Source organism: Vipera berus (assembly GCF_964194415.1).
Source record: "Vipera berus genome assembly, chromosome: Z".
Classification (NCBI taxonomy): Eukaryota; Metazoa; Chordata; class Lepidosauria; order Squamata; family Viperidae; genus Vipera; species Vipera berus.
In genome coordinates, this window is record NC_138205.1 from 33,419,089 (window position 1) to 33,433,090 (window position 14,002).

Here is a 14,002-nt window from a genome sequence, read left to right on the forward strand (position 1 = left end):
TGTGTGTTTTTTTTAAAAAAAAAATCCTTATTGAGCAAGAGAAGAATGCATCTGAGCAAGAAAACAAGGGCAGGATCAAATATAGTCTTGATGTGGTCACCAATACTTGGAGAGAAATGTGGTTATTTTTCTCTTTGGGTTCCATCCCTTAACTTCTTACTTTGATCTTCATGTTGTCAGTTTCGATAGCTATAAACCTGGTCCACATTTCTTTTCTCCCCACTCAAGAGACCCTCCAGGAGGTTGCCTCAAAACAAATGTTCGCTTTGTCCTCTAAACACCATATGTCTCCTTGTTTCAGGCCCATCATTCCTGCTCTTTCTGCCTTCTTTGAATCCTTCATCACTCTGTAACGTATCTGGCTGGTCTCCTTGTTTTTTTTTTCCTGATTTCAGATGTGCTTAAATAGGGTAAACTGGTGACTGAAGGGAAGAAGGTGTGCAAGAGCAGAAAGGGAACTAATGTAGGTGGGATCGTGAGAGAAGCGCATAGGATAAATGTCAGAGGCACCTGAAAGAGAAGTCAAGCAATTGATTTGGACTGCTGTCTTCAGTGGTGGGATTCAAATATGTGAACAACTGGTTCTCTGTGTGGATGCCGCTTCCGGAAGTCCATTCTGGGCCTGGGCAACAAAAAATTAGCTACTGGTTCTGGTGAAGTGGTGCGAACCGGCTGAATCCCACCACTTCATTCTTGCCTCAGTTCAGAATCAGCAGTTCAGAATCTATCAGTCCAGGAGATTTTAAGGAGCACATACAGTATAAACAAGGCATCCACCCCCTCCGTTTCCTTTTATCATCTTATTGTCTGTTACTAGCAAGAGCTATTGAATGAAAATACCAGGAGAGTAGGGCAGAGGGGGAAAAATAACTAAATCAATGTTTACAGGATTGTTCCAGTGACCCCAGAAAGAATGAGCTCTATTTTTCCTTCACATATTCTTCTTCCAAGAGGCACCAGTAGGGTAGGGGAAGTGAGGAGCTAACTCAGAATGCTGCTGCCCCTTCTCCCTCCTTCACACCGGTGAGCTAGCAGTGGATTCACTGTAAAGACTTTCCACAATGTCCCCCCTTTGGATTTTGCGCAAGGCTGAATAAAGGGCATCCATAGTGGAACTGTCCTTGCTGGACCAATCAGAGAGCAGCGCACGAACAGGGTACTCCTCTTGTGTAAAGGAGTCTATGTGATCTTCCTTGTAGCCTAGTTCTCCAGCCAGGTGGCGCCATGTCTCCTCTGTGGAACCATTCAACAGCTTTTCAACCTCCTCGCGTTTGTTAGGGGGCAGGCTGGTGTAAAGATTTCCATCTCCTTTAAGACCTGAAATTGAGAAATGAGTTTGGAATAGAGAAAGGTTAAAAAAAAACAATCATAACTGCATGTGAGACACTCTCCTATTTCATGTTTCCAAAGTGGGTTTTAGTTAGAAATAGATGGCTGGAAGCCATTTTAGATTCCCCACAATGCCCCAGAACAATATGACAAATGAAAATGAATAGCTTATACCCTAGGTGTCAAACTCGCCACATCACATCACGTGTTGTGACGTATCGCGATGTATTTTGCATTGCCGGAGCTGGGGTGGGTGTGGTCTCCATATGATGCAACTGGCCCACGGGCTGGCAGTTTGACACCCCTGGCTTATACAGTACAACAATCCTCAGCAATTGTGCATGCTCCTGGGAGAAAGCCCAGGATGGAAAGGGGAAACGATCAGGTATTATTGTGGGAGCCATAGATAGTCCTTTACTGTGAGAGACCCAACATTTGGCTCAGAGTCTTTTTGGTCCAAGTCAATTTCATGTGAATTTATTCCATCCTATTTCTGTATTAACTGGCAAAAAAAAAATGATTGGCACAAAAATGAGTAAGTATCATAGATGCATTTCACAATAAAATATTACATTTATTTGCATTTCATGTAAAATTCCTTTGATGATATATTCTTTTTAGCACTAATGTATTTTTAAAATAGCATTAGAACATTCTGAAAAATATGGAATTATTGAAGTTGCATTCTGTGATTTATAAGAAATATAAACAAATCAATATGCTTTCAAGGGTAAACCATATTCAAGATTTGGATGGAGGTTTTTCTTGATAATTTCCTGAACTTCGCTGGGCAAGGCAGAATATGAATTGCTCTAAATAATCCAGGTAACTTTATATCCATCATTATTTTCACACAGACATAAATATTCAAGCCACTTTTAATATTCTGGCATTTTTTCTTTGCCTGCATTACAATTAGTGTTGTAATCACTGAATTCTGAACATCTCTCAAATTAAAAAATGTATAAATCTTCATTTTAGTTTCAGGATTTCCCATTTGGTTCAACTCCAATGCATCTGTGGAAAGAAAGAATGGTGGATCCAAATTCTGAGAAATCATCATCTGAGCACAAGTGGGCTTGCAAAGGATAAAGGACAAAACTACTCATTCACCCTTACCATACAGCACTTTCTAAGCTCCAGGCATTTAGCCTGAAAGACAGCCTTCTGTGGAATACAGTGCAGCTTGCTGTGTGTTCTGGGACTCTGGATGGCATGGAGAACTATGACATTTAAAATAATCCTTGTTCAGCTTATCTTCAGGACTCCCAGTGAACATGTGGAGAGCAGAAAAATAGGACAGGGCTGCCTGTGAAAACTCGGAATCAGGTCCAGGGAAGTTCAAAGAAGAAAAGACTGTGGTGTTCTTGAGCTTCTTAGCTAAGAAGTGACCGAGGGCTGGGTTTGAATGCATTTCTCCAGCATCCTTGGCTTCTCATACCTCAAACCAACCCCAAGTATAAATCCATTTATGATGAAGTACAGAGGAAGTACAGAGGAAGTTGAATGAGAGTTGACATATTTTTTACAAGAATAGTTTAGTTTTATGTCCTTAGGTATAAAAATGTCTCCCAGTTACTAGGCAAAATATGGTTTTAGTGACCATACCTATTTGCCTAATAGAAGTAAACTAGCTTTCATGCCAATTGCACAGAAATTCATCTATCTGGAGTGAAAATTAGGTTGACTTTTAGTGTAGGAAACAAAAGAAGTGCAAGTTTCGATATCTGTTGTTTCTATTCTGCAACTATTTGTATTTCATCTGGACTTAAACAACTAGTATAAATATTTTGAAACATGACAGAATATGAGCAAGAGACCCAGTTTGGTATAGTGGTTAAGGCATTAGGTCAGAACCTAAGAGACCATGAGTTCTAGTCCTGCCTTAGGCACAAAGCCAGTTGGGTCACCTTGAGTCAGTCACTCTTTCTCAGTCCTAGGAAGGAACCAATGGGAAACCCAGTGGTGGGATTCAAATATGTGAACAACCAGTTCTCTGTGTGAATGCCGCTTCCGGAAGTCCATTTTTTATTTATTATTTTTTTATTATTATTTTAATTCCATTTATATCCCGCCCTTCTCCGAAGACTCAGGGCGGCTTACAAGCTTAGCAGTAGCCTTCATTCTATGTATATGCCTGCTTATTAGGGCTTTCACACACACCCCAAGCGGCATTATTACAAAGTCAGCTTAATTGCCCCCAACAATCTGGGTCCTCATTTTACCTACCTCGGAAGGATGGAAGGCTGAGTCAACCTTGAGCCTGGTGGGATGCGAACCTGCACTAATTGCAGGCAGCTGGTGTTACTTAAGGAGGCATTAGCCCATTCTGGGCCTGGGCAACAAAAAATTACCTACCAGTTCTACTGAACTGGTGCGAACTGGCTGAATCCCACCACTGGGCAAACCTCTAAAAATACCTTTCCAAAAAGATGGCAGGAACTTGTCCCAGCAGTTGCCAGGAGTCAACACTGACTTGAAAGCACTAAAACAACAATGGATTTTTTCAAACTATGTCCTGGGACTGAAAACATGAGTCTAAGTTCATCATCAAGCAAACACTGTCTTACAGTATTTCTTGGGAAACTAATAATTTTACACACTTTCAATTAATATTAATATCTATAAAGTCGCAAGAAGACCAGCCTTCTTTGCAAGAAAGGGTGACAAGTGTGTTTAGCTTTATCTTTGAAAGCAACTTGATCAGATTTTGTATTTTTAAAACAAAACATAGATCAAAAATGAGATACCCCAAATTTTCAAATCTCTGAAGACTACAACTGAAAAAGATATATGTTAGAGAAAAGTCTAACCACAAATATATATATATATTCATGAATTATATACAAATTGATATTATATTACTAATTATATACTATATTAGATAATTATTTGTAAAATCTGTGTATATAAGTAAAATAGATAACAAAAATAGTTTAGAGCAACGTGCACCACAATGCACACAAATTTTAGTACAAACTAAAAATTTGAATTTCCAGAGTGATAAATTTAACTTGACATATGTGCCCCCCTCCAAAACAAATGAAATGAAAAAACACTAAATCTGATATATATATATATATATATATATTTTGGGGGGGGGAAATGTGAAACTTGAAATCAGAGGAATAAAGCTATTTGCTCCACCTTGCTTATTTCCCCATTGTAATTTTACTTGATTTGTTAGTTATAATTGGCATCAACAAAAACTTTTCTCTGCAATTGTTTTTATTGGGTATTGTTGTAGATTGTGATGTTAAAGAAACTAACTTGATGTTGAACATGATAACAGCAGCACGGTTACTGGTGGGACAATATTGGAAGAAGGATAGTTTGCCCACTATAGAAGAATGGGTGTTTAAAGTTTCGAATCTTGCAGAAATGTCTAAGATTTCTGCTTACTTGAAAGATCATTCACAGGAAAGATATATTTCAGTTTGGAGGAGATGGATAGATTATATTCAGAACAAATATGGGACTAAAAAGTTCCATTTAGCTTATGAGTAGATTTTAGTGGGATATTGTTATTGGTACTTTGTTTGTAGTTATGTTAAAGGGGAGTTAAAGCACATTATGAATTTGGTTAATTGTATATTATGCATAATTTTTATTTAGAATATGATTATTGTAACTATAATCCTGTATTTAGCTCTGGGAAGTGGGGGGGAAGTGGGCGGGTTTGGGGTGGGAGGGATTTGGGGATATATTGTAAAATTTTGTTTTTGTAAAACTCTTTAATAAAAAAAACTTGTACATGCTTGCTATCTGCCTGGGGCAAACTATAGTTGGGATTGGTTGGTTTACAGGACAAGCAACAAGAGGGATGTGATCTAGAAAGTAGATAGTTCTTGGATTAACTGTCCTCTTGGTGTCTGCCATGGCTACAGTATCTTTTGATAATCAGTGGTTTCCTCTTTTTTTTCTGAATCTCATTCCTGCGCTTTGGTTTCTTGCCCTCCCAGCTTCAACTTGACCCCCCCTCTTGCCTTGTAGAGATGCTGTTTGTGTTGGTGGCTGTTGATCGTGGAGGCTTTGGCTATCAACTGAGATGCCGCTGTCACTATGAAGTTTCTCTCCTTCTGGGGAAGGCGTCTGGTTGACAGGACGGTTGTTGGCACCTTGTTTGTTCTGTTTGCAGCTGTTCCACCTAGAGGTGAAAATGTTTGACAGTTGAGCAAAGGATACCTGTTCTTTCTTCTGACCCGTGATACACTATAAAATTGGCAGGGTCACTGAGAATTAATTCCTTTCTACACATCATGAAGTTTGGAGTGTGCCCAGACAGAACTTTCACTCTCATGGATTAGTTTGCCAATCCAGATAAGGATATTTTCATTTATATTAGCTCCTGAAAGTCACTGCAATTGCCAATACTGATTGTGAATTTGTAGGGTTATGCCTAAAATGGGGCACATGTGAGGCATTACTAAACCTAGTGGTCCTGGTAGACAATCAAATATGAGTCAGCAGAGTGCTGCAGCTGCCAAAAAAGCCAACACAGTGCTAGGCTGCATTAACAGAGGGATAGAATCAAGATCACATGAATGTTAATAACACTTTACAATGCCTTGATAACTTGGAATACTGCATCCTGTTTTGGTCGCCACGATGTAAAAAAGATGTTGAGACTCTAGAAAGAGTACAGAGAAGAGCAACAAAGATGATTATGGCACTGGGGGCTAAAATATATAGGGAACGGTTGCTGGAATTGGGTACATCTAGTTTAATGAAGAGAAGGACAAGGGGGGACATGATAGCAGTGTTCCAATATCCCGGAGGTTGCCACAAAGAAGAGGGAGTCAAGCTATTCTCCAAAGCACCTGAAGGCAGGACAAGAAGCAACAGATGGAAACTAACCAAAGAGAGAAGCAACCTAGAACTAAGGAGAAATTTCCTGACAGTTAGAACAGTTAATCAGTGGAATAACCTTCCTCCAGAAGCTGTGAATACTCCAACACTGGAAGCTTTTAAGAAGACACTGGACAGCCATTTGTTCTGAAATGGTATAGAGTTTTCTGCCTGAGCAGGGGATTGGACTAGATGACCTCCAAGGTCTCTTCCAACTTCATCATCATCATCATCATCATCATCATCATCACTATCACTATTATTCTGTAAACCTTATCTGCCCTGACAAATATAACAAGTGGTAAGGAATCATGAGATTTGGAGCCCATGAAAATCTGGAGGACCCATCAATAATAAGATGCTTTCTAACTAAGAGCTGAGCACAACCATGCTACCCAGAAGAGCAAGAAGCCACTTTTATAAGAGCTTGGAATTGGGTCAGTGAGCTCCTAATAGATAAAGAGATTCAAGAATATGCATGCATATGGTAATGATGTGATCTAACATTGATGATTCAAGGTATTTGAAGTGGAGAATGGGGGAAAGGATGGACTTGGATCCACAACTGATCTACTTTCTTATTTCCTATTTGCTTTTTCTTAATCTTTTCCTAGGCCCAGTCCGTATGTTGCTGATTACAAAGTAAAGTAATCGTATGTTTCTTATTACTTTCAACTCTTATTCTTTGAGAAGGAACTACAGTAGGTATCAATGGAAAGGAGAAGTGGCAGGAACATGGGATCTTTGCATTACACTTTAGGAAATGCTTTCCAATTTAACCCAAGACAACTGGCTTTCTAAAAACAGAATATTTTATATTTAGTGAGCTTATTTATAAAGATTGAAATATAAGATAATGGATTTTATCTTATAACAGAAACCAGCATTCTTGCAAAAAAGAAAAGAAAGGAAAGAGTAATGCCTATAATGTTTCTATGCCTTTATCAACCACTTGAGCTATTGCAATCAGCCAGAGATTCATAGCATTGATATAATCATTATCATCTTCCCATTCTTTTATGGTCACTTAAAAGTTGGCAATCTTAGAGGCAAGATGTTCCTGGATCGGCATTAAGAAGGATCTAGTTTCTAATAACAGCAACTTAGAAATTTCAATCCTGAACAGTTGTTTCTAGAGGATGCTCATCCTTGCCACTCAAGAATAATTGAATGTGGCCAGCTCTGAAATTATTGAAGTACATTTATTTGGCTTTATAAAGATGCCTATCACTTAAGGGAAGGGTATAAAATACAGTAAAAGGGGAATGGGAGCAGAGAATGGTTCCATTCTTCTCTGTTGCATGCCAGAGACACGGCCCCTGAGCTCCACCAAAAGATGCTTATTAGAAATTATTAAAATATGAAGAATATTCATCCTATGAAAATAAATCAAATTAATTTGCATCCTACCCCCATTTACTTTCTTGAGAGTGTTCCAGGAATTACATTTAAAAGTCAAATATGGCCTGCAGTACAGCATGAAAAATGTTGTGCATGTGTTGTAAGCACATACTCACAAAGTGGCTTCCTTTTCGGCTGCTCCCTTTTTCTACTTTCCCTCTTAGCCTCCCCTGCTTGCAAATTATGTAGGGTTGAAGGACGGCAACAGTATTTAGGTCCTAGAGGACTGTTCAAGCATAGTCAATGATACGACTATTTTTACACACTTCAAAGGAAAATGAGAGTTGCATGCAAACCATCATATTGCCATTGGTAATGCTGTGGTTTATACTTTTAACTGCAAAATGTGCTCAGTCATGACTAAATTTCACTATAGTCAGCCAAAATTATGTCCTTAGTACAGGCACCAGAAGTAGTTTGAACAACTGAAGGATATCTAGTCCATGAGCAAGATCAACCTCAGCCACCACCTATCACTGTTCATATATCACAACACTCCTCCTGTACACTTGTTTTCCAGACTGTCTCTGTCTACTTACCTCTTGAAGGCAATATATGCCACCAGACCCACAACCACAGCTGCCAAAATGGAGCAGTAGACAGGTATGAGGTTATCGGCTGTCCCGCTTCGAACGACAGGCTGGGAGCTGCCCATAATTGTGGTCATTGTAGTGCTCATTACAGTGGTCTCCAAAATATCCAGAATCTCTGAAAAATTTGTAGTAGGAAAAGGACTTTTGGGACTCCCTGGGTAAAAATCTGGAAAGGTAAGGAAACAGAAGAATAATTATGGAATACAAAATGGAAAAGATGAGGTTACATTTAGATTAATCTATTTTTCCTTGGCATATATGTTGTATCTTTAATATTAGTGATCCAAAAGCCAATAATTCAGATGTTGCCCAGTGCTGGGGAACCCAGATTTAAATCTATTCAGATTCAAGTTCACATTTAGCCATAGAATCTTTCTGAGTGATTTTGGACCTTTCACTATCTAGCCTATCTCACAGGTTTGTTGTAGGGAAAAAGAGAGAGAGAAGGAAATGTTATGTTTACCACCATGATGGTGGTGGATAACAATGTAAACCACCACAAGAGCAATACAGAGTCATGTCTATATAGAAAATCAGAGCTTTGTATAATATGCAAATATTAATTAGAGCGTACACTCATATAATGTCTCCTTATAAGTAAGTCTTATGGGTTTAATCACTAGTAAGTAGATATTGGAATACAGCTTTAATCACTCTGGAATAATGCTGGATAATTAGGTCACTTCACATTCTCCATCTTTACTTAAAGTTGAAAAACAATTCATTGATTGATTTTATAATCAGGGCAGTTCATTAATCAAAATGTTTGGCTTTCTGAAAGATGTAAAATTCCCTTGGGGCCTAGACACCTTTTTTTATATGAAACGGAAATATACAAATGTTTTTCTTTACTAATCTGGGTATTTTTTGCCTGCATTTGCAGATATTTAGCGATCTTCATGTTAAAATTTCTTAATCATTCTTATATCCTTACGGGCAAGAAAATAGAATATATCCATATTTATCATAAGCATTCTAAAAATCTAGAATAAAGTAAAGCTGGAAGAACATTTCTATACTGGGAATTTAAAGAAGTCCTCTTTTTCACTCCAAATGAGGCCAGTGATTCGTTAGTACTTGCAATCACATTATATTATATTACCTGCAAATAAAGCTATAACAGTTAGTTATACTTGTATGGCTTCCCTCCAAAATCCTTGAGAATAATAATTCCCTGAGGGCTCAGAAATGTTTTAGTCAGTGGTCTTTAACCATTTTATGCAGTCAAAGGTTTCAGTAGGATCTTTGTTGGAGTGAGACCAACTAAGTAAATTGGGAACTATTTCAGCAATGTAAGGAAAAGACAACAAGATACCATGTTCTACATCTATGACTGCATCTGGGTCTATAACTACATCTGGGTCTATGAATGCATCTGGGTCTGCATCACTGGTATTGGAATCCATCAGAGTCTTTGTTGTCACCGCAAATTGTGGATTAGTTGCTGCCAAGAAAACAAGGAGGAAGAATTTAACAAAAGAGAGTGAAAAGCTGTGAGACAATTAGGAATGTATCACTTAATTAACATTTAAGTAATTAAGCAAGTGTGAACATGATCAAAAGTTCCCACCCCATCTTTGCTGAAACAATGTAATTCCCTCAAAAGAATTTTGTTTGTTTATTTAACAAGGCTTGTAGCTGCTCCAATCTGGAAGGACTCTGGAGAATGAACCACTGATAATAGAATAAAAAAATGAAAGAAATGAAAACATCAAGACCAATGTAATTATTAATTTAGTAAAGTTCCTGTGGTAGATACCCACAGTCAACCAGGGCCAAAGGTTTGTTGAAGAGGGATTGATTTTTCTTGCTTATGAAATAGAAGAGTGGTAGGAATCATATATAACTTCAGGAAAAGTGAGATTCAAAAATGCAGGCCACTGTTAAGAAGGTGCCACCTGTCACCTCTTGAGGAAGAGAATTCTCAATGACCCTCTCTTGAAGTAAGAACCAGACAGGCAGATTCAAGATTGACAGGATGTTGCCTGATGATATCCCTGTGTTACATTTCTGTACAGTTAACAAAGTAATAACCAGCACTTTTAATTGGACCAGAAGCCTACTACTTTAGTGGTAAGTGCAACAAGAGGAGAGGTCTGTAAAGCAGAGGGAGAATTCTGAGTTCTCTGGCACCTGATAGTAGCAGTGAGTTTAAGTACTTCTTTTCTATTGCCCCAGTTGGAACTACCCACAAAGATAGGAGAGAAGTCACCATAAAGTGATGAGTCTAACTCTGATCATTGTTAGTAATTTTACATCTATGGCTTCCCTCCAGAAAATGTTTGGAACAATACCTCTCTGAGTGGTTCCAAAATGTTGTTTTAGTCTGTGGTTTTATTTATGTCATGCAGTCAAGTAAGGTCCTTATGGGAGTTAGACCAATTGAGCAAACAAGGAACTATTTCAGCAGTATAAAAAAAGGAAAACAAGGTACCGTGTTCCACATCTACGATTACATCTGTATTTGCATCTACATTTATATTGCTGGTATAGGGATCCATCGGGTCTTTGGTTGTCATCGCAAATCTTGGATTAATTGCTGTCAAGAAAACCAGGAATAACTTAGTAAAAGAGAATGAGAAAGTGTGGCAACTGGGAAGTTTAGAAATGAATCACAATTTAACTAAAGGTTTAGGAAATGAAGCAGATATGAATACACAGAAATTCTCACCACAGCATAATTCTTGCAAAAAAAGTAGATGAGAAGGTCAAACATGTGACACCATTTCAGAAGGAAGGCTGAAGCAGTGGCAGATATGAAGGATTCTCATTTTGTCACACAGTTTGCTTTATGGTCTTAAGTAAGTTGATGTCCAGCCTTTTAATTTGTAATACTTACAGACTGCCATATAAGGGATATTCTGAACAGATCACTTTTTCCCTCCTATACTAATAAATGTGTGTGTGTGTGTGTGTGTGTGTGTGTAAAATAATAAGATAGCCATCAAATCACAGAGTGAAACTATTCCATACCATTACATTAATAAAATACAGGGAACAATTTTAAAGGTCAAAATGTGCTTGTTTTTCTTAAGAGAAAGGTAAGCAATCATAGTTCTGGAGGAAGTAGAAAACTCTTTCTCAACATTTTCTGATGCTTAGTCCCTATGGAAATCTCACTGGTAAATCATATTAATTAGTCAGATTCAAAACAAGATTGGTGGTCCTTAAAAAGTCAGAAATCCCACACAATTCTGAGAGTTGAAGTCTATATATCTCAAAGTTGCCAAGATTGAGAAAACCTGCTGTACTGGCCCTAAATGTGACGGAGGTTTTGAAGAAAAAAAAAAGGAATCAACCTGTCCCATCATATCTGTTAAGAAATTTTGTTGTGCAGAGGTCTCCTTGTGCTACCAAAGAGTTGCACAGACAAGGAAGGGTACTGAGAGCAGCAAGAGTCACACAGTAAACACAAGAGTACACTGAGTACAAAGTCTTCTTACCGGTCCAGAGGTCAATACACAGTTCAGGTCTATCACAGTAACAGAGCAAAAACAATAATAGTAGAGAGCAGTGAATTCAGAGAGAGAAAGAAGCTACGTTACTAGCTCCGTCTTATGGCCATGAGAACACTTACACACCCATTGGCCAATTAACATCTTAAAGACATCATGGTTAATATATTTTCAACCCAACATTGTAGGCTAACACCATATGCCTAACAATATCCTTTCTGGCACCTTTTGTCCATCTAATATTATGTGGGTGTCTGGGTGGGGCAAGATCTGCCTTTTGATTGTTTTATTCCAAAGAAGAAACCCAAATGCCACACAGAGAGAAGAGTTTCCTATCCAACTGCAAGCTGCTGCTCCCCTTCCTTGAGTGGCTTTTATGAAATTTAGCCATGCCTGAGGCAACAGTTGTACCTTCTGCCCTGCAACCTGCACAATTTCCCCCCACCTAGAAAGCAATACTGACTCCTGACTCATCTTCAGGCAATATGTTCTGGCCATTATCTCCCTAGCCATTGGCTAGAAGTCAGCATCTTCTTCTCTTCTTCTAACAGGTAAAGAACACCCGTTGTTTGCCATTTTCTGGTCTGAAAGTTACTTTTGGTGCTACTGGCTTGATTGTGGTATCCTTTGGTAGTTCTTTGCTCCAATATTCTACAATTCTGTCATGCTTGGCTTAAATATCTGCATATGACCAAAGATGCTGTCCCAGTTATTCTTGTAAATTCCTCCACCTTTATTGCTATACACTATATTAATACATAAGTAAATCTCTACTTTCAAACCTTATGAGAGCAGGACTTCTATAGAACAGTCAAATATGCAAATTAATAGCATACAGTACTGGCTTTGGTGTAACAATCCTAGTTTAAAGAGAACTAGTTTGGTCTAGTGATTAAAACACACTAGGCAAGAAGCCAGGAGACTGTGAATTCCCACCTTAGACATGAAAGATGCTGGGTGTCTTTGGCCAGTCACTCCTTCCCAGCCCAACTCACTTGACAGAGTTGTGGGGAAAAGAGGAGTATCATATATGTTTGCCACCCTGTGTTATTTACAAAAATAATAAAGGCAGGATTTTTTTAAAAAATCTAAAAAATAAAAAGAACCAACCTTGTCCATAAGCAAGAGTGCTTATCTTGCTAGCTCACAAAAAAATTTGAAGAAGAGAAGTAATAGCATAGGAATGAAAAGAAGAAACTCCAAGTATTTTGTAAAACTGTTCTGAATATAAAGCTCAATATATTTTGAGCAAGTCGTTTCTCAGAATCCTCCTTATAACCAACCTAGAGGAAAGACTGTCCAGTCTTGCGGGCCTCTCTTTATAATCAATTTTACAAAATACAGTACTTAGTGTGGCCTGAATATCCTATGACATCTAAACTGGAAAACTACAGTTTAAGGATTTTCTCCAAACCATGATATAACTTACTGATTTTAAGAAACTGGACACATAAAAAAATGAAAACGAAAAAAGCTCCAAGATCTCCTGGAAAGTTGTGTAAGAACAAAAAGTGTCTACCAGAGATTAGCCTTTGGTTTGATTTACATTTATTCCATTCCATCCCATTATTTTAAATGAAGAACTGACCAAATAGATTTTTCTGAAGGGTGTTCATTGCACAAATAACAACTATCAGTTCCATTAAATATGCTCACTGCTTGAGATATTTGTAAAAATAATAAATGCAGGATACAAACAAACAGAGAGAGGTGGGTTTAATTCTCCACACTTTCAGTATTATCATTAGCATTTAATCCAGCTTTGGGTTTTGGCTATAGGAACTTCAACTCTTCTTTAGTTCAGACAAGATTTATTACTTGAACACATTAAAATTCTGGCTAATACTGAGAACCTTGTTTGTATTTATTTCAATATCCACATTTAATATCTTCAATATCTACATTCAATGTTGGAAAGTATAGATGAAAATTACTTGGTTGCTGTTGGCATGTTTACCTCTCAAAAACTTAAATTAAGCATCTTAATCAATGCCTGTGGTAAACTGGCTTTGTCACAATATAATTAACCAAGATCACCTTTGTTATGTATTGAGGAGAATTGATATGGCAGTTATAAATGGTTAACTGTTATATTCATTTAAACTCTTAACTGTCTGTCTACCACTTTGCAGGTTTGTCTTTTGAGCGGGAAGATTGCTTTAAATTCATTGGCTGCTGCCTATCGGCAGTCTGTATATATATATATATATATATATATATATATATATATATATATATATATATATATATATATATATATATATATATATATATATATATATATATATATATATATATAATGTCAAAGCGACTGTTAGAGCCGCTTCTGTGTTAAACTCAATAAACGTTCAGTTACTTTCCACTTCACCTTGTCAA

The 14,002-nt window shown here is 37.7% G+C and overlaps 1 protein-coding gene across 1 annotated transcript in view; it reads right to left on the reverse strand.

The window, feature by feature from the left end:
* Window positions 1-1,015: 1,015 nt before the first annotated feature.
* The window catches only part of NGFR (nerve growth factor receptor), a gene marked incomplete at its 3' end in the record, with an annotated part of 64,461 nt that continues 51,474 nt past the window's right edge, over window positions 1,016-14,002 (reverse strand). Inside the window, exons 4-8 of the mRNA XM_081343043.1 lie at window positions 10,606-10,710; window positions 9,487-9,615; window positions 8,118-8,337; window positions 5,316-5,476; window positions 1,016-1,317 (exon numbers count right to left, since the gene is read on the reverse strand). Coding sequence (XP_081199169.1) covers window positions 1,016-1,317; window positions 5,316-5,476; window positions 8,118-8,337; window positions 9,487-9,615; window positions 10,606-10,710 — 917 coding nt within the window. The remainder of the gene's footprint in view (window positions 1,318-5,315; window positions 5,477-8,117; window positions 8,338-9,486; window positions 9,616-10,605; window positions 10,711-14,002) is intronic.